The 19,364-nt window shown below is 36.3% G+C and overlaps 1 protein-coding gene across 2 annotated transcripts in view; it reads left to right on the forward strand.

The window, feature by feature from the left end:
- Positions 1-17,501, forward strand: part of Emcn (endomucin) — a 106,025-nt gene extending 88,524 nt beyond the window's left edge. For both annotated transcript variants that reach the window (XM_078021876.1, XM_005325748.5), the window contains 2 exons: positions 5,271-5,344; positions 14,727-17,501. In XM_078021876.1, the coding sequence (XP_077878002.1) occupies positions 5,271-5,305 (35 nt within the window). In that variant the 3' untranslated portion in view covers positions 5,306-5,344; positions 14,727-17,501. The remainder of the gene's footprint in view (positions 1-5,270; positions 5,345-14,726) is intronic.
- Positions 17,502-19,364: the final 1,863 nt, after the last annotated feature.

Consider the following 19,364-nt stretch of genomic DNA (forward strand, 5'->3'; position numbering starts at 1 on the left):
CAGAATAGTAAACTGCACTGTAAATATTTCTTCTAGTTAAAAACAATTTGGTAAAACAAAAACTATCAGTACTGCCCCAAATCAACAGCAAGCTATCAAAGGCTAAATGTTTAGGCTCCAAACCAGAACAAAAGACACCAGGCAAACAGAGGACTTAAATTATATTTAAGTCCCAGGGCCCCAGGGCCTCCACAGACAAGCCCAACTCCTCAAGAGAGCCATTTTTCTTTTAAGAGAGACCTCTTTCATTGCTGTACTTATCCTACTCTTTGATTCATGCATTTCTTTTATCCCTTTCCTATTGTCTCTCTTAGGAGTAACCCCATCTAAAGGTGCAAAGGAGTAAAAATTTATCCCTAGAATAGTTGAAAGTCACTCTCACCCTTCTCGGCCCAGAGCTCCCATTCTCAAGAGTGCATGCAGTGGTACATGGAACAGATCATGATGGGATGATTAACTTGACCCTTGACCCTCTGGACTCAACTTTTCTTCCTAAATAAGTAGTCTAAGGAGGAAGGTCTAAGGAGGAAGGATCAACATGGAAATAATAAGATGTGTTCTCTAGGACTTCTAAACAACTTCAAATTCCTACTGCTTTCAAGAAAATGACCTCTCAAAGATCAACCCAGTAATTACCAGGGGAAATAGCTGGTGAGAGGTGAAAACTGAAAATAGTGATCCAGAGCAGATTTCAATCACCCAGAATTGATAACTTAAAATACAATAATATCCAAAATAATATCCCTTGTACTATCAAAATTGTTATTAAAACTTGTCACTAACAATACTCAGAGATCCTGAAACATTTCCTAATAAATCTCTTTCCACTGTTTTTCAAAACCTTTTCAAATATATTGATTAAACTATGCTTATCACACTTAACAGAAGTTATATTAGTAAAATCATTTTTACTTAAGTATCTCAGGACCAATGTTAACATTTTGCCTAAAACAAAACTGAGACAAAAATTCTGAAGTGATTAGGTTTAAGTTCACAGGGTTAGTCCAAGTTTTTCTACTATTGCCTACATAAACATCTTTTTTAAATACAGAAAATACTTTGATGAAATAAATATCTAACCACTAATCAATCAGAATTGATGTTATTATAATTTATATTATTTGTTTCAAGGTCTAAGAAATACAGTGTTAATGTGCATAAGTGGGTAGCTCTTTGAAATGTGAGCTTCAGTGGCCATGATAATTCTTTGGAACTCTCATTTCTTCAGTATAGAAACTCTGGACTTCACCTTAACATGAACTGTGTCATTTTAGAGGCTAATAAACAATGTTTCCAAGGAAACCGACCTCTGCTGCAGTTCACTCTCAGGGAAAAATGCCAGTGGATGCTAACTTTTCTGGGTTTCTAGAAGCCTCCATGAGTAACAGAATTCTAGTCCTTTCTCCTGAGAAGATTGTTCCTCTGTTTAGGTCATGACGTTTATCCATTCATACTCTCTGCTTCCTTTAAATATATTCTCTTTCAAGTAGCATCTTCTGCTGAAATGTAAGCCCATCCATGCTGAAATTCAGAGCTTTCTTATATATAAAAGAAAAAAACACTGCAAGAGTAATAAGAATATGCTTTCAGAAAAATTTGAGTACCAAATGTGGCAGATCAGGGAATCCATTATGGGAACACATACCATCCCATTTGGCTTTAGTGAGAAATGTTGTCAAGTTAAACATCACCATAGTTGACTTCAAAACACATGTGTGACCTGATGCATTCTAAAACATGATTCCCTTACCACATCTCAGAGAGTTCATATACATTATCTCACTTTTAATATGTGAGGCTTTAAGAGTTAAGAAGAAAACTGCTAGAACTAGTCAAGAAAATGTATAACTACACAGAAGAAAGAAAATGCAATCACCAAATTTGTTACTGAAAGCTAGGTCTTTGACCCCTGTGCCAATAAAGAGGACATGGTTTGAGGAAAAAGGAAAAAGAGGTTTGTTGTTCTGCTAGTAAAGGAAAAGTACAAGGGACCCCTGTCCCAGAAGCTGTGATTCTCCCCATAAGGAGGAACAGGGGGATTTTTAAGAGGTGATTCAAAGGCTACATTCCAAGTGCTCTCTGTCCTGAGTTATAATTCACTTTGGGAGACAGTGATTTTTTAGATCTTCTGGGGCCATCCCCAATGCTGAATTACTTTGTTCTTGTGGTGCTGAAAATCAGGATCTCGTCCTTGTTCCCCTGGTGTTGAAGATTAAACACCCAAGAAACACACCAAAGCAAGGGTAGAAAGCAATTTTTATTTAAGATATAGAAAAGAAACAGACTTCTCAGGAGAGGAGAAAGGGACCACCCAGAGCTGGTATCTGTGGGAAGCAGTGGGTCTTGCCCCTTTATAGATTTTAGGTTTCCTTTTTCTCATGCCCACATCTCCTCTTATCTTGCCTACAAGCAAGAAAAGAGCAGCCCAGGGGTTACTCATTAGCAACTCCTTGTCTTGGGAGGAGCAGTTCCCTGGAGGTGTAGGTAACCTTGGTAACCAGTTGAGAAGAGGGGGAAGTGCTCTGGAGATGTGAGCATTTTATTTCTTTTCTTTGAATTAGCCCCATTTTAGAGACTCCAACATCTATCCACCTGCCCTTTGTCACTGTCTCAGTGGGTGTGGCTCAAGGACAGATAACTCTGCCTAGGATGAGGGAGAAAGTTAATCTGGTTTCCCCAGAGATTAGGAAGAGGGGAGAGATTAGGGAGGAGCAAGGAGAGGGAAAGAGAAAGAAACATGTCTCTTTTAAAAAAATAAGTCACAGTGGCAGAGCCACAAGGGCTATATTCAAAGCATAAAGTGGACCACTGTTGCAAATTTAGTTTCAAAACATTACTTGAATTTTAACCATGTGAAATGCAGATTGGAAAGCATTATAATATGCCAAATGCCAATGTCTCGGCTTGGCACAAGATCATGAGCCACCACACAGCTTTGTAGGTTCAAACAGCAATTCTTTATTCCCGATCTCACACCAGCCTCCACACACGCTCAGGGGAAATTTTTCAATCTCCCGCACAATTCATGTCCTAAAAGACTTTCTCTCCACGAGAACTCAGCGGGAACTCAGGCAGCAGGCACACCCTACTCCCAGCAGCAATAATCTTCAACCTCCAACTTCCCTAAAACTCCTATTGTCTTAAACCCGGAATGCCCTAAACCCAAGGACCGGGATACTTCCTCAAGCCTGCAGGATACACCCTAATCCTGGATCCACCCTGGTCATTGAGCAGGGTCACCTTTCTCAAACACACATTCAAGGTCACAGCAAATTTCCAAGGCAAGTCCATTTAACATGGGGTACGCTGGCAAGGATTTCGATGCGTCATTCCTACTTGGCAATGGCCCTCAGCAATAATATCCCTCTGCTTAGAAAGCTCTGAGAAATTCTTATTACCCAAGATTAAGTTAAAGCCCTTAACACATCTGTAACCCACCCTACCCGGCTTGATGTGCCCATCCTCTCTAGCTCAGTTTTTGAACCACTTAGTAATGGATGTTCTCTAAACTTCAGGCACCCTCTTTCCTCACTGAGTCCTAGCCCTTTTGCAAGAATGAGGAGAGGGTCCCTTGCTCCCCTCTGTGATTCTCCCCTCCCCTCCTGGCCATCATGATCACCACATACTATCAATGTATCACCAACACATCAATACCTATTAGCATATTATGGTAATTACTCATTAAACAAAGTCACTTTTTAACTTTTTTGCTTATTTATTTTTAAAATTGTGTCTATTAACAAGAAATGAACAAAAAGTTGAAAATGAGTACAGCATTCATAGATGCATAAAGCCATATGAAGATTCATCTTTCTTCTCAGTTCTTCACTAGTTTATGCTCTGCAATTCCATTAAGACTTCTTTGACTGTCCTAGTTTTCAATGGTCTTTTCTTTCTAATTTTGCAAAATTATATGTTTTACTGACATACAATGTTTCTTGGTGCTTTAAGCTACTATTTAATGTTTAACTACATTATGCATGATTGGAAATTGAAAAAAATACGAAATAATTTTTTAAGTGATTCTTGATACAACCACTGTTGGTATTTGGTGTTTTTCCTTTCGGCTATTTGTTCTCCAGGTATGTGTGTGTTTCATCTGCTTGTACCATTACATCATTAATTGCACCATTATTATAACTGTTACTGAAATCATAGTGTTATTGAAGCTTTTTCACATTGTCTACTCCTGATTAGAACTTGAAGGGAGCTATTAATAACTGTAATAATTTTCACATGAATTGATTCACATGATTTCTAGCAGATAGTGGAAGGTAAATAAAAGTTCATTTAACAAAATACCTGTACTTCTCATGCTTGTACTTTCTAGCCAAGGTTTCCTGCTGTACCTTTTGCAAACTAGTAAAAGATTGTGAAGAGAGGATGTGAGGGCAATCACATTGTGCCAGCCTCTTTCAGAGCACAGCCCCGAATTTGTTCTCCTTGTAAGACTCTGGCACTATTTATTACTGCCATGACCATGCATGTAACATCCACAGAATCCCCCAAAGACATTTTCCTGAGCACTGTCAGATAAAAGCTGGAGCAAAATGAAGACATTTATCCAAAAAGTTGGAGATGTTCACCTATATTGTTTTATAGAGTGTGGCTAACATTGATGCTTGATTCTGCCTGAAGGATACTGGTGATGTGAAATACATTAGTCATAAATTCAGTGGTATGTAAAAAACATGCTTGGGGTCTCTTGGCTTCCCATCATCCTAGGTTAATATATTTATCACTGGTAGATGGTAGAATATCACTGCAATTTTGAGTAAGTTTGCCTGAACTGCCCTATATGTCACCAATGTGTTTGTGTTGGTCTGTAAATTCATTTTCCCAAAACTCTCAGTGAATTATTTAGACAGAAGGACCCTAGAATTTCTTCCTGATAAAATGGCACTTTGGATGGATGACATGGGTTTGCTCAGGCAAAGCCAGCTCATATAACAAGCCAAAATCAATGATAAATTCCCCAGGGTGTCTCTGTTGTTATGGTCTCCCAACTGACATCTCCCTTTCCAGCTAGTTAGTTAACACTGCTCCTTTAGGGTGAAAATGGATGATGGTCAAAGAAAGCTCATAAATCTTGGTGAATAATTTCCAGGCAATACCAAGAGGCAAATTGTGGCTGTAATGACAACCTTGCAGGAGAACTGAACTTTCCTTAACAAAAACAAAAAAAACAAAAGAAAACAAGCCAAGAAACCCTATTTTCATCTTTAGCCACTCTCAGAGCACATAGATCAAAACCTATCTTCTGTTCTTAGGTGAACACTCTGCACAAGGAAAAAGCAAGAACTGACAGCTTGATGAATCCTCCTTACACCTGGGCAATAAATATGTAAGTTTCCTAATTCCACTCACTCTGCTACTCATTAATATCTGTTATCTTAGCCTGATGCACCTTAGATTATTGCCAAAGACTTTAAAACCTGAAAAGTTAATGGTTTGTGTCAGTGAAATCATCATTGTCTATTTGTTTCAAAACAATCTCTAAGAAAAGTTGCCAGAAAAATTAATGTCTTGATGGTTGTAGAAGATTTTTCCAATTTACCTGCCTATCTATGGAATGACACAATTCATTCTTCCTGCCTGTTGATAATATTTCCTTATAAATGCAGTCTGTGCCTACCTGGGCCAGTAAACATATGCTAACAGTGGTAGTTAGACAAGATTCTATAGCTTACTGATTACTCACAGGACCCAAATGACAATGCTTGCAAATTTGTAGTTTATTGCCAGAAAAGGATACAGTATAGGAGCTGCATTAAAGATATGCATCACAGTCATAGGCTGGCTCAGGGTCAAGAATGCACAGAAGCTGGGTAGAAGTTCAATTGCCTTCCCTCTGTAGGGATCATACCAGCATGTACTTTCTCTCTCAATTCAGGAATTATGAATTTTCACACAAAACATATCAAACAAGGTGATGAAAAATACAGTGTAAGTTGGGGTTTCTTATGCACAACTGATCATGCAGACATATTGGGCATATTTTTGCTTTATAATCAACTGAATGACTTGATCCAGTGCAATGCAGATACTTTTCTTGTTTTAGTAAAATAGCTCAGGTCAATTTCAGGGCTGCTCTGGAATTGCTCAATATGGGCTTGTCTTAAACTTTCCTAGAAGCAGGTCAGGAGATTTTCTTCTGATGTTAATTTAATTGCTATAAGAAGCAATAATTACATGCTGTTATGATTAACATTTGATGCTTTATAGAACCTAGAGAAGAATATATCATTTGGAATAAACAATTTTAGCAAATAAAAAGAACCAATACATACATGCCCAGATCTGGCCTGAGTACAGTAATAGTCACTCTGGGTAAAGTGTCTGGCATGAAGAATATCATTGATATGTTCACTGCCTCTGTCGACTACTCACCTACTAATATGGTGTCATTACAGACACTTAGCAATTGCTTGTTGAAGAATAGGTGCCTTCCATTCTGCTCTGAGTGTAGCAGAATATAGAGATAGAGATTGCCATCCAAATGCACACATTACTATTAGAATTTCATCCCTTTATAGCCAGTAATTAGATGTAGATTCAAATGAAAGGAATTTGAGATTTTATCCATTCTTTTATAAACATGAACATTTTTAGGTGCCAAGTTTGAGAAGTGAGGTGTTGAAACATGTGGGTCAGCTCTCACTAATATATAGGAAATGTCCTTGCAGACCAGCTATGGTTTCTCCACAACCCTGTGGCTAGTGAAGGGATGCCTTCTTGATTATCAAAATGCTCAAAGTGTAAAAACAAATTGTCCACCTTAAAGAAAGACAAACTCTGGTAAGGTGAAAAAGAAAAAGAAGGAAACTGAATATATAAGCCAAGGCATAGTGCTGGCCCAAACAAATTTAATAAAAGAAACTATTGTCTAACTCCAATTCATTTCTATTTTTTGTGCTTTAAAAATATTCCTAAAAACAGAAAGAATTTTCTCCAAAATTGGGGACAAAACAAGGACATCCACTCTCACCATTCCTATTCAATATAGTTCTTGAAACTCTAGCCAGAGCAATCAGACAAGAAAAAAAATATTAAAGGGATACAAATAGGAAAGGAAGTCAGATTATCTCTGATTCCTGATTAGATGATTCTACATCTAGAAGATCTAAAAACTCTACCAGAAGGCTATAGACCTGATATAAATTTAGCAAAATAGCATAATATAAGATCAAAATATGGGCATCAATAGCTTTCCTATACTCCAATAATGAATCTGATGAGAAAGAAATCAGGAAAACTACCCCCATTCACAATAACTTCAAACAAAAACAAACAAACAAAAACTTGGGAATAAATCTAAACAAGGAGGTGGAAAGACCTCTACAATGAAAACTATGGAACACTCAAGAAAGAAATGAAGAAAGACATCTCATGTTCTTAGGAAGAACTAAAATTATCAAAATGATCATACCATCAAAAGTATTATACAGATTCAATGCAATCCCCATCCAAATAGCAATGACAATCTTCACAGAACTAGAGAAAAATGTTGTAAAATTCATTTGAAAGAGTAAAAGAAGAGTCAAAGCAATACTAAGCAAGAAGAGTGATGCTGGAGGCATCTCAATTATCTCAAATTATACTAGAGACCTATAGTAATAAACCACAGGGTTGTCATCCAAACAGATATGAAAATCAATGGAAAAGAATAGAAGAAACAGAGACAAACTCACATAGATAGTCATCTGATATTTGACAAAGATGCAAAAAAAAAAATGTTTTGGAGAAAAGATAGCCTCTTTAATGAATGGTGCTGGGAAAATTGGATATTGATATGTAAAAGAATGAAACTAAATCCTATTTTTCACACTTCACAAAAATAAATCCAAAGTAGATCAAAGACCTAGTAATTAAACCAGAAATTTTGCAACTGCTAGAAGAAGACACAGGCTCAGTACCCCAACCTATTGGCACAGGCACTAACTTCCTTAACAAGACTCCTAATGCTAAATAAATAAAACTAATAATCAATAAGTGAGATGCTATCAAATTAAAAAGCTTCTTCAGAGCAAATGGAACAATTAAGGGCATGAAGAGAGAGCCTACACAATGGAAAAAATTTTTTCCAGCTACTACTTCAATAGGAGATTAATATCCAGTATATATAAAGAACTACAAAAACCTACACACACACACACACACACACACACACACACACACAAAGCAATAATCGGTCAAAAGAACTAAACAGACATTTCTCAAAAAAAAGGGAACAAAAATAACCAACAAATATATGAAAAAAAATTTTTCAGCATACCTAACAATCAGAGAAATGCAAATTAAGTATGACTGCACATATGGGGCAATGCTCCATCACGTACAACCAGAGAAATGAAAAGTTGTGCTCCATTTGTGTACAATGAATCAAAATGCATTTATTTGTGGGGGAAAAGGTGCACTCTACACGTGTACATTGTTGGTAGACTGCACATTTGCATCACCACTTTGGAAAGCAGTATGGAGATTACTGAAGACTAGGAATGGAGCCACCATAGGACTCGGCTGTCTCACTCCTTGATATTTGTTTTCATCAGCTTCTTTGCTGCTGTGACCAAAGGACCTGCCAACAACAATTTTAGAGGAGGATAAATTTATTTAGGGCTCACGGTTTCAGAGGTCTCAGCCCAAAGATGGCTTACTTTACTCCTTGGGGCCTAAGATTGAGCAGAAAACCATGGTGGAAATGTGTAGCAAAGGAAAGCTGCTTAGGACATCACACTAGGAAGCAGGAAGAGAAAGAGAGAGAGGGAGGGAGAAAGAGGGAAAGAGAGAGGGGGAGAAAGAGGGAGAGAGGGAGAGAGGAAGAGACTGATCCTCTCACCATGGACAAAATATGAAACCCAAAGGCACAGCCCCAATGACCCACCTCCTCCACCACATCTTAGTTGCCTATAGTCACCACCCAGTAAATTCCTATCAGGGGATTAATGCACTGATTAGGTTAAGACTCACGTAATACAATCATTTCACCTTCAAACTTTCTTGTATTGTCTCACACATGAGTTTTTGAGATATACTTCATATCTAAACCATAACAATACTTATCCAAAAGAATTAAAATCAGCATGCATAAAGACACAACCACATAAATATTTATAGCAGTATTGTTCACAATAGTCAAGTTATGGAACCAGCCCAGATGCTGGACAACAGATGAATGGATAAAGAAAATGTGGTTTATATACACACTGAAATTTTACTCAGAATTAAGGAAGGATGAAATTATGGCATTGCTAGTAAATGAATGGACCTGGAGAACATCATGCTAACTGAAATAAGCCAGACTCAGAAAGTCAAGGGTCAGATGTTTTCTCTAATAGGCAAAAGCTGGAGCAAAATAAGGGGGAAATAGTGGGGGATTATTTCATGAAAATAGGAGGGAGATCAGTGGAATAGAGGAAGGGAGCTGAGAAAGACAGAAGAGAGATGGAAAAAAGGAGGAACTATGACATGAAATTGACCAAATTATGCTATGTACGTGTATGAATAGCTTACTTGGATTTCACCTTTATGTTTGTTTGTAAAGTAAACTAACTTAAAAACAATGAATAAGTAAAAGAAAGACCAGTAGTGGAGAGGAAGGGCATTAAGGAGAGGAGGGAAAGAGGAAGTACTGCAGACTGAAATAGAGCAAATCATATCTGATACTCTTATGATTATGTAAAAATGCATCCATTACGTGTAACTATAATACACTAATAAAAACATTAGAAATATTCCTGGCCTCTGACTTGCAAAATCAAAGGTATATAATTTTTGTTGCTCCTCTGTGGCATTTTGAAATGATAGAACCATGTTCTAAACAGTAAAGGTCAGATATTAATGGGAATAAACAGGTTGGACATCTGCCAATTCTACTGTTTTAATTTTTCTTTAATACATACTTCTATCACCATACTAGGAATTGAAGAACCGGTAAGTAATTACCTCCTAGGTTGTCAGCTAGAAGTCATAATCAAGAGATTGAGAATAAATATATTCATCAGGCCTAGAGTATATAGGGAAGGAAGTTAAGAAACCTTTGAATATATATTCAACAGCAAAAAATGATATAGAAATACTCACCTATGTTAAAAATTTCCATCTCAAAATAAGATTTTAGATATATTTAATGCTTTTTGCTTCATAAATTGATCAGTTATTTTGTGCAGAGGATTTTATTTCATGTGATTTTGCAGGGCAAACAGGAATTCCAGAATCTTTAGGAGCCATGGTCCTTGCCTTCTGCAAATCATTATCTACTGGGAGCATGAGATTTTGCACAAGAAAAAAAAGAAAACAATTAGAGAAAAAAGTTAAAAGCTATATGGGTATGATTGCTCCTGACTCATCAATTCAAACTTGTCCTAAAATCTCTGCTATTTTTACCTTCAATAGGAAGGTTTATAGGGCTTTCAGAAAATATTACCTTTCACTGCAGATTTCTTGCTATATTCAGGGACCATAATTTTGTTTAGAATAAGAAAGGGATGGGGCTGGGGTCATGGTAGCACATTTGCCTAGCATGTGTGAGGCCCTGGGTTCGATTCTTAGCACCACATACACATAAATAAAATAAAGGCCCATCAACAACTAATTTTAAAAAAAGAATAAGAAAATGATTATTTTAATGTAAACTTATTATTTTAATGTAAACTTATTCTGTATAATTCACTTTGGTCTCAATTATGAGAACAAAAGTGGCTCCACTCTCAAAATAGTTGGTACCACCCTTGAAATAACAACTTGTGCCAAAATAGCCTGTGGTAAGTTTTGAAGGCCCTTTGAATCAGAGGTGTGAGATAAAGTCACTATATGCATTTCTATACCTATTATTGTTCATCTGCAGGAAAAATGTGTCTGTTTTCTTTTTCTGAGATGAATTCTCTTATGATAAGGAGTAGCAAGGATGACAGCTCAAAGAGATCTTTTGCTCTACATAAAACTTCTGCTAAGACTAGAATTTCTAAATATAAATGTGGACCAGGCAAAGTACACTCCTTGATGCCAACAAGTGGTCTAAACAAACATGTTCACTGAGTGTGGGGTGTCGACATTAGTTAATGATACCTACTTGTGGGGAAAATGTTATAAAGAACTAAACATAAAAAATGAAATAGAGCAAAAAAATTAAGTAGGATTTATTGAGTCTGCTTGGCTGATAATTTTTAAAAACATAATCTCCAGGATATACAAAGAACTCAAAAAACTTAATACCAAGAAAACAAATAACCCAATAATAAATGGGCAAAAAAACTGAATAGTTACCTTCACAGAAGAAGAAATACAATCGATCAACAAATATTTGAAAAAATGTTTAGCATCTCTAGCAATTAGATGAAAATCAAAACTACTCTAAGATTTTATCTCACTCAATTCAGAATGGCAATTATCAAGGATACAAGCAACAATAAATGTTGGCAAGGATGTGGGGTAAAAGGTACACTCATACATTGCTGGTGGAACTGCAAATTGGTGCAACTACTATGGAAAGCAGAATTCCTCAGAAAACTTGGAATGGAACCACCATTTGACCCAGCTATCCCACTCCTTGGTTTATACCTAAAGGACTTAAAATCTGCATACTATAATAATGCAGCCACATCAATGTTATAGCAACTCAACTCACAATTTCTGAACTATGGAACCAACCTAGGTGTCCTTCAGCAGATAAATGGATAAAGAAATTGTGGTACATATACACAATGGAATATGACTCAGCCTTAAAGAAGAATGAAATGATGGCATTTGCCAGTAAATGGATAGAGCTAGAGAATATCATGCTAAGCGAAATAAGTCAATCCCAAAAAACCAAAGGCCAAATGTTTTCTCTGATATGTGGATCTAGTTCACAATAAGGGTGTGGGGGCTATGGAAAATAGAGTTGCTTTAGGTTATATAGAGGGGAGTAAAGCAAGGGGAGAGTGTATGGAGGAATGAAGGATAGTAGAATGAATCAGGCGTTATTACCCTATGTACAAATCTGACTACGCAATCAATGTGAATGTACATCATGTACAACCTGAAGAATGAGAAACTATACTTCATTTATGTATGATGTGTAAAAATGCATTATAATGTCATGCATAACTAATTAGAACAATTTTTAAAAAGAGACAAAGGAAATTCAATGAAAAAGAGAGGAATTCTAATATATCATGACTTAAGACTTCCAAATACAAGAAATTACCATTTAAAAAACCATAATACTACTGGTGATGGTGGTGCACACCTGTAATCCCAGCAACTCTGGTGGCTGAGGCAGGAGGATCACAAGTTCAAAGCCAGCTTCAGCAACTTAGTAAGGCCCTAAGTAACTTAGTGAATCCCTGTCTCAAAAAATAAAAAGAGCTGGGGATGTGACCCAGTGGTTAAGCATCCTTAGGTTCAATCCCTAGTACCTACCCACCCACCCCACAACCCACCCCCAAAAGAAAAGAAAACTAATTTGGGATGATGTACACGGCCAATAGAAAGCTAACTGATGTCTTAAACATACAAAAAAGTTTATATAAGTTGGAAAATAACAGAAAAAATGAGCAAAGATCATGAATTCATAGACAAGGCAATAGCAATGGAAATATGAAACTATGAAGAGTTCCTGCACAACTAGTAATAAAAAAATGTGAATTGAGAACAAAAAACTTTTTAACTTATACATTTATTTCAGCTTTCTCTCCCCAATTTTTTAAAAATATACTCTGAAGCAAATCATTTCATATATTCTGTACTTTAAAGTGAAAATTGGACTAATCTTTTGAAAAGCAGGTGGTAGTGTTCACTAAGAAACTTAAAGGTTCACAATTGTCACCTAGCAACTCATTTTGGGGAAAATTTTTATAAATAAATTATCTCAAATGTGAGTAAAGATTAATACACAAAGACTGATATCAAATAATTAGAAACGGCATCAATATCTAAGAAATGAAATTCATAAAATAAATTCTGCTTGGTCTTGACATTACAGAGCTATCAAAAGTAATCAAGACAATTTTTAATAGCATGCCAGATATAAAGAAATAATTTCACAACTGAATGGAATGCAATCTGAATGCTCCATGAGCAATTCTCTGCTGAGAGCACCCTCTGCCACCCGCCCACTCCCTCACCAACAGATCTCATCTCCCTGCTGTTCCAAGACCCCTACTAGACTGAGCCAGAAGGAACTTTCAGAGGAGTGAAGAGCTGAGCCACATGCAAAATCTAGCAGCTCCTATGAAGGTGGCATCATGTGGATCTTCGACCATGGGGACTGTTAGCCACTTCTTTTTTTTCTCCCAGATCCAATTCACAGTACTTCTGTAATTTTCTAAATGGCACCCTGATAATGTAGGAGCATCTTTGTGAACTCCAAGAGGGTCTTAACATGTTTTTCAATTATTTTCCTTTCATTTTCAAAATGAAATAACAGACACTAAAAGAAAAACATCATGAGTAAAGATTTATTTTCCAATCCTACTCTATAGCCTTGAATGAGTGTCTTGATAATGTTTTGCACTGGGTTCCACATCTATAAAACAAGGACAAAATGATCTTTTCTCCTATGTCATTGTGATTCTTTATATATGAAGTATTATCATTAGTGTTAAATCTGTCATGATAGTTATCATAAAATAATCATTTATTAATTATAAAAATACAAAATTTTCAATATTTATGGTTGTGTAGAATCCACGGTGAGTCCTGTACATCATTATTGAAGCCAGCACACTCATTCCTAAAAGGATTAAAATGTGAAAGAAATAAAATACTGATATTAGCACAGACATAGAAACTGACAGTATCAGCTAATGAAAAAAGTTATTAATGAAGCAAGATCCACTCCTTGAAAAAAAATTGTCAATGTGTAATACATGCTATTGAGATTCCAATTTGTTTCTATATAGATTGTAAATATTTGATAAAAGGTTTACAACAATAATCAGGAGCCTTATCTTATTCACACGAATCCAAACATCTACCTAGGCAAACTGTGCTATAAACTGTGGCTTCACTTGGAAGCTCATCTACATAGGTATGGCTCAGTTTAACCCAATCTCACCAAGACCTCCTCTTGCCATCCTCATTGAGGTTATATAGTGACAGGGCACAGTAGCTGCATCCCCTTAGTGCCAGGGCACAGTGACTGTATCCCCTTTTGACAGGGCACAGTAAACACATCCCCTTAGTGATAGGGCATAGACTTTATTCAGCAGAGGAGTATAATGACATTTGTGCTTGATATTCACCACTACTTGGTGTGGAGTCTACTAATTCAAGAGGAGCTAGAGTGGAAGTAGAGAAGTCAAAGGTTATTGAAATATTCCATTGGAAAACGACAAGGACTTGAACCAGGGCTGCAGTTGTAGGAGAGCTGGAGATGAAGAGGCAGAACAAAATAGAGAGCTGCCTGAAAGATAAACATATCAAGATGTGGTGATGGATTGGATGTGGGTGGTGGAGAAAGAGGAAGAATAGAATTGCGGATGATGCACACACTTCCAGCCTGGGTGCCTGGATGAATCATGGAGGTAATAGCAAAGATTGGGATTATAACATGAAGGAAACAAAGATGGGGGACAATAGAGTGGTTTCCCATTCAGAAAGTTAGATTTGATGTACTTGTGAGACATTCAGTAACCATATTGTGAAATATTGAATATTTCTTACCAAGGCATGGTCTTCACTGCCATCACTATTTCTACTTCACTGTTTGGAATCTGAGTTTCTGTTGTTGTTCTTGTTCACAGGCTTAATCTTCAGCTTCTATGCTCCAGAGGTGGAAAGGGAGAAAGTTCTGCAGAATCACTCCTGACCTCCGGTCTTGCTCTCCAGTCTGTATCAGTTGCCTGTCACGCAATAATTTGATAGAAACAAGAATTCTGGACCTCTCTTGTCCTTTGAGATGTAGAAAAGCATATTCCTTCAATTTATGAGACATTTGTAGGAGAGCAAAATTTAGGAGGGACTTTTGTGTGCAGTGAACCTGGCAGCCCGGGTTGGTGGCTCCCTGAGGATATGTCCTTCCCTGAAATTTAAAGTTTCCAGAGGGTGACAGTTTTTATTCATGGAAACTTTCCTACTTTCTTAATGTTCTTATATTACTTAGTGTTTGTATTTATTGTTTTCTACTGTGTTTATGCAGGGAATATTTTCAAGTGTCTTATTAAATATTAGGTAGAAATCATACCATGCTACCTTGTACAGATAGGTATTTTATTCATATTCTGAGGTATTACTTTTAATAAATAATTGCTGCAACTCAACACACTAAAAAATCACATAAAAATGGTAATGATATTGTCCTTCTACAATTATGAATAATTTTGGATTGATTTCTTTAATAGAAAAACTCATTAGAATTTCAGAAAGGCATCTATAATAACCCGAGAAAGGGACAGAGAATTCATGTGTCAGACACTGCCTGGGAGAGAGCAGTTTGCCATTTCTTTGGTCTTTCTGTTTGAATGCACACTATGTGACAAGGATATAAGGGCATTTATGACATGCTGTCTTGCATTAATTAAGAATATAACAGGATCAAGATATTTTTCATTAATCTACTTGGTTGATAATATTTCTGTATTTTTTAATTTCTTTTATAAATGTAAAGATTTATTCTGCGATCATTGCTAAAACTCTGCTTTGTAGAAAGCTGTCACATAAATACATAATTGGGATATTATTTTTCAGGGTATCACTTTCTTAAAAATCCCCATATGACTTTAGCTGCCTCCCCATCAGGAGCAAACCCTTCTGTTGAAAGCTGACTGATCGACCTTGACCATTTCCTGGACACATCAGATCAAAATGTCAAGTTGGATGAGGTTCTGTGAAAAGCTTTGGAACTAACAAGCTGCAGTTGTCAGCTTTTTCACTTCTATGATTTCTTAAGCTGATGTCAGTGCTAAATTATCTTAATGATCCGAGGGCAATATGGTAGAGATGGAATGCCATGTATAAAACTGCCTTGAATTTTTTTCTTTGTTGCAGTGTATTTGAAAACTTTGCACTTTAGGGATTGTATAACCATCTTGATTTTTAGCTCCCTGATATTTGAATTATTTCCAATCAAGGACACCAGGAAAGCATATCTATATTTCTGGTGGATTTCTCTTTATGTTTCTGTGAGAAGGAAGGGGACTAGAAAATAAGATGAGAAGGAAAAAGAGGAAAGATCTCCATTCCATGTGCTTTTACTTAAGGCTGCCTTGTACATGTCTAATTCTAACTTAGGAATCTCTAAAGGAGTGACACATTTAGAGACTTTACAGTTACGGAGTGTTTGTCTTCACATGGAAAATAACCCAATGTCCATAGACTGCTCCAGTGAGCACCCCAGCAAAAGCCTGTCACAACAGAACATCTTACAAGGAAGCATTCTCTTCTACAGTTTAAATTACCACAAGTGATATGACTTCTAAAAAAAATATATATATATTTTCTAACTTTCATGACTATTATTAGAAAATGTTTACCAGAAACAGGAAGAAGGAAAGCTTTTTAATGGTCATGAAAGAATTAAATTCATCCCAATTCAAGAACTGTATACAATGAATATGTTTGATATTAATAACTAAAGCAGTGAGTCTTTAAAAAGGTCAAAGTGACAGGAGATTGAAGAATTTAGGGAGATATGCATAGAATACAATTTGTAGCATCATTCTCAAAGATAACCTCAAATGTTGGCATTTTTATAAGCCAACTTAAACTTCTATTGAGATAGGATATTTTTGTTTGCTGGTCAAAATCGTCATTAATCAAATTCTTTTTTTTTCAAATTAGATGATCTACTTTTAATGCCTGACTTATTGTGAGCTTTTTAATCCAATATACAGTTCAAATGTTACTGCAACAAAGGAATATATGTATTTAGATCAAAGGCAAGACTTTCTATGAGATTGTTCTGCATGACAATATGAATATAATTTAAGTCTACCAATAGTTCGAACATAAACAAGAGCTAATTAACTGGCAGTGTTGTCAGCTGAGAATAAGTGGATGTTGGCTGACACACAAGCTATGATCAGCCAGCAGAGAAAGACTTCTAAATTCTCCTTGCTGAGCTGAAATATTTCATTACATATGGCTGACAAATCTGTTCTATTTCTTGTCTACATGCCACATTTAAGTTTGTAAGGACCAACATAGGACATAGTTGAAATTTTGATACTTTAACAATAAACACACTAGCCTTGTCTGATTTTTCTCAATTGAGTTCAATTTATTCTCATTAAGATTTTCCGAGGCTCTGGGCCAGGGATGTAACTCAGTGGCAGAGCATATGCCTAGCATGTAAAGTCCTGGATTTAATCCTCAGAACTGGGGGAAAATAAACAAACAAACAAACAAATTAAAAACAACAATAACAACAAAAAAAACATATCTTACTGGGCTCTAAAATGAAAACTGTTTGCTTTAAAAGTTGTATTTTGAGTAACTGTAAAGTCAGTTTTCTATTTCACCAGGTTCCAGTATCCATTGATTTGACCGATCTCTAATAAAAATTAATTGGAGAAAGAAAACTGTGTCTGTACTGAATATGTACAGATTCTTTTCTCATGTCATTATTTACTAAATATATGATATAATAACTATATGGTATAATGACATTTACATTGTATTAGATATCATAGGTAAATCCGGAGTTGATTTAAATCATGGGGCAGGATATGTAGAGGTTGAATGCAAACACTACATAATTTTGTAAAAGACCTGAGCTCCGTAGATATTGGAACCTATGCAGGATCCTGGAACCAATTTCCCATGGGTGACTAACATTGTCTCAAGATTATGAAACTGTTTATGAGTGCTTGTCACCATAACAGATACCTGAGATAAATCAACTTACAAAGCAAAAGGGTATATTTTGGGGAACAGTTTTGGAGGTTCCAGCCCATGATCAATTGCCACCATTGCTTTGGGAGCCTGTGGCAAGGCAGCACATCACAGTGGAACAAAATCGCTTCCTCATGGCCAGGAAGCTAGAGAGAGAGAAGAGTCTGGAGTCCCATAAACCTCTTCAAGGTCCACTCTACGGACCCCAAGGTCTCCCAGTAGGCCCTACATTTAAAGTTATCACTTCCTCCCAATAGTACCAAGCTAAGGACCGATCTTATAACACATGGACCTTGCGGGGACACTCTGGTTCCAAATCATAGCAGTGCTAATATTAAAAATCTCCATAATTGTGAATAATTGAGCCTATAGTAGTTGCTTTGAATTGAAAATTTGATATGGATTTCCCACTGAATTTTTCTTTAAAATTTCCCTAGAACACCAACAAAACATTTTGCATTCCATTAAATGAGTCTATTTTGTCCTTTGTTCCAGAGGAAGTGTCTTGTAGGCTTGAATATGCCTCTTCCCTGCTCCAGGATACTTTTTAAAGGAAAAACTGTTTTGATAAATAATGAAAAAAAAACATTCATCCCTCCATCAATATTAGATTCCTGAAACTGAAGTCAGAAATTCTACCAAAGTCAAGATGTTCTGTTGGTGTTCTGGGGAAGTTTAATAACTTAGAGGTTATTAAGGACTTGTTTAACATTTAGAAATAATACAAATATAAGCCTATTTTCAATATCAGAGATCATGCTTTCTTTAAAAAAAAAAGGAAAAAGAGTTCTACTAATGTAATAATAAGAAATGTCTCTAGTTCGCTAATACCAATCGAATATTCACCATGTGCCAAGTACTATGCTAAAAATTTCACAGTTATCATTTCAGTTTATCACAATAATCGCAAGAAATAATTCCTAATATTACTTTAGCAGCATCTCCATTTTAAAATGTGAAAATCAACTCAGAAACTTAAATAACTTTGTTGAAGTTTATGCAGCTAGTAAACAGAAAAAGATTGAGATTCCAACCTATTCCCCAATTCTCCAATCCCTGTTCTTCTTCACTATATTAATTAGCCTTCTAAGCCACAGTTTGCTTATCTACAGGAAGGAGTGAAAGCATAAAGCTGATGGTCATGATTAAAAACAGGGAACAGACTTACATAACCCTAATAACAATTAAAAAACAGAGCAACTATTTTTGACAGTGGACAACAGACAGGACTGAACTAGGATTCATTCATGAGCACAGAGTAACAAGAAAAGATGGGCCTTTCAAATCCCTGACTGGCACAGTCCAAACCAGCTGCATAGAGTTAGGTTAGAACCTGATAGTTGCTCTGAGCTGTGGTTGGAACAAGTGGGCTCCAGAGGCTGGAAATTGTGAAGCACAGAATCAGAATCAGACAGGAAGAACCTACACAGAGAAAGGCTTCCAAAAACTCTGCATGTAGGAAACTATATCCGTTAATAATGGGAGAATAAACTATTAATATTCTTATGGTAAAACTCCATGAGGCCAGGAAAATTACAAGGAAAGAATGA

This window comes from Ictidomys tridecemlineatus, chromosome 9, assembly GCF_052094955.1.
Source record: "Ictidomys tridecemlineatus isolate mIctTri1 chromosome 9, mIctTri1.hap1, whole genome shotgun sequence".
In the NCBI taxonomy this organism is placed as follows: domain Eukaryota; kingdom Metazoa; phylum Chordata; class Mammalia; order Rodentia; family Sciuridae; genus Ictidomys; species Ictidomys tridecemlineatus.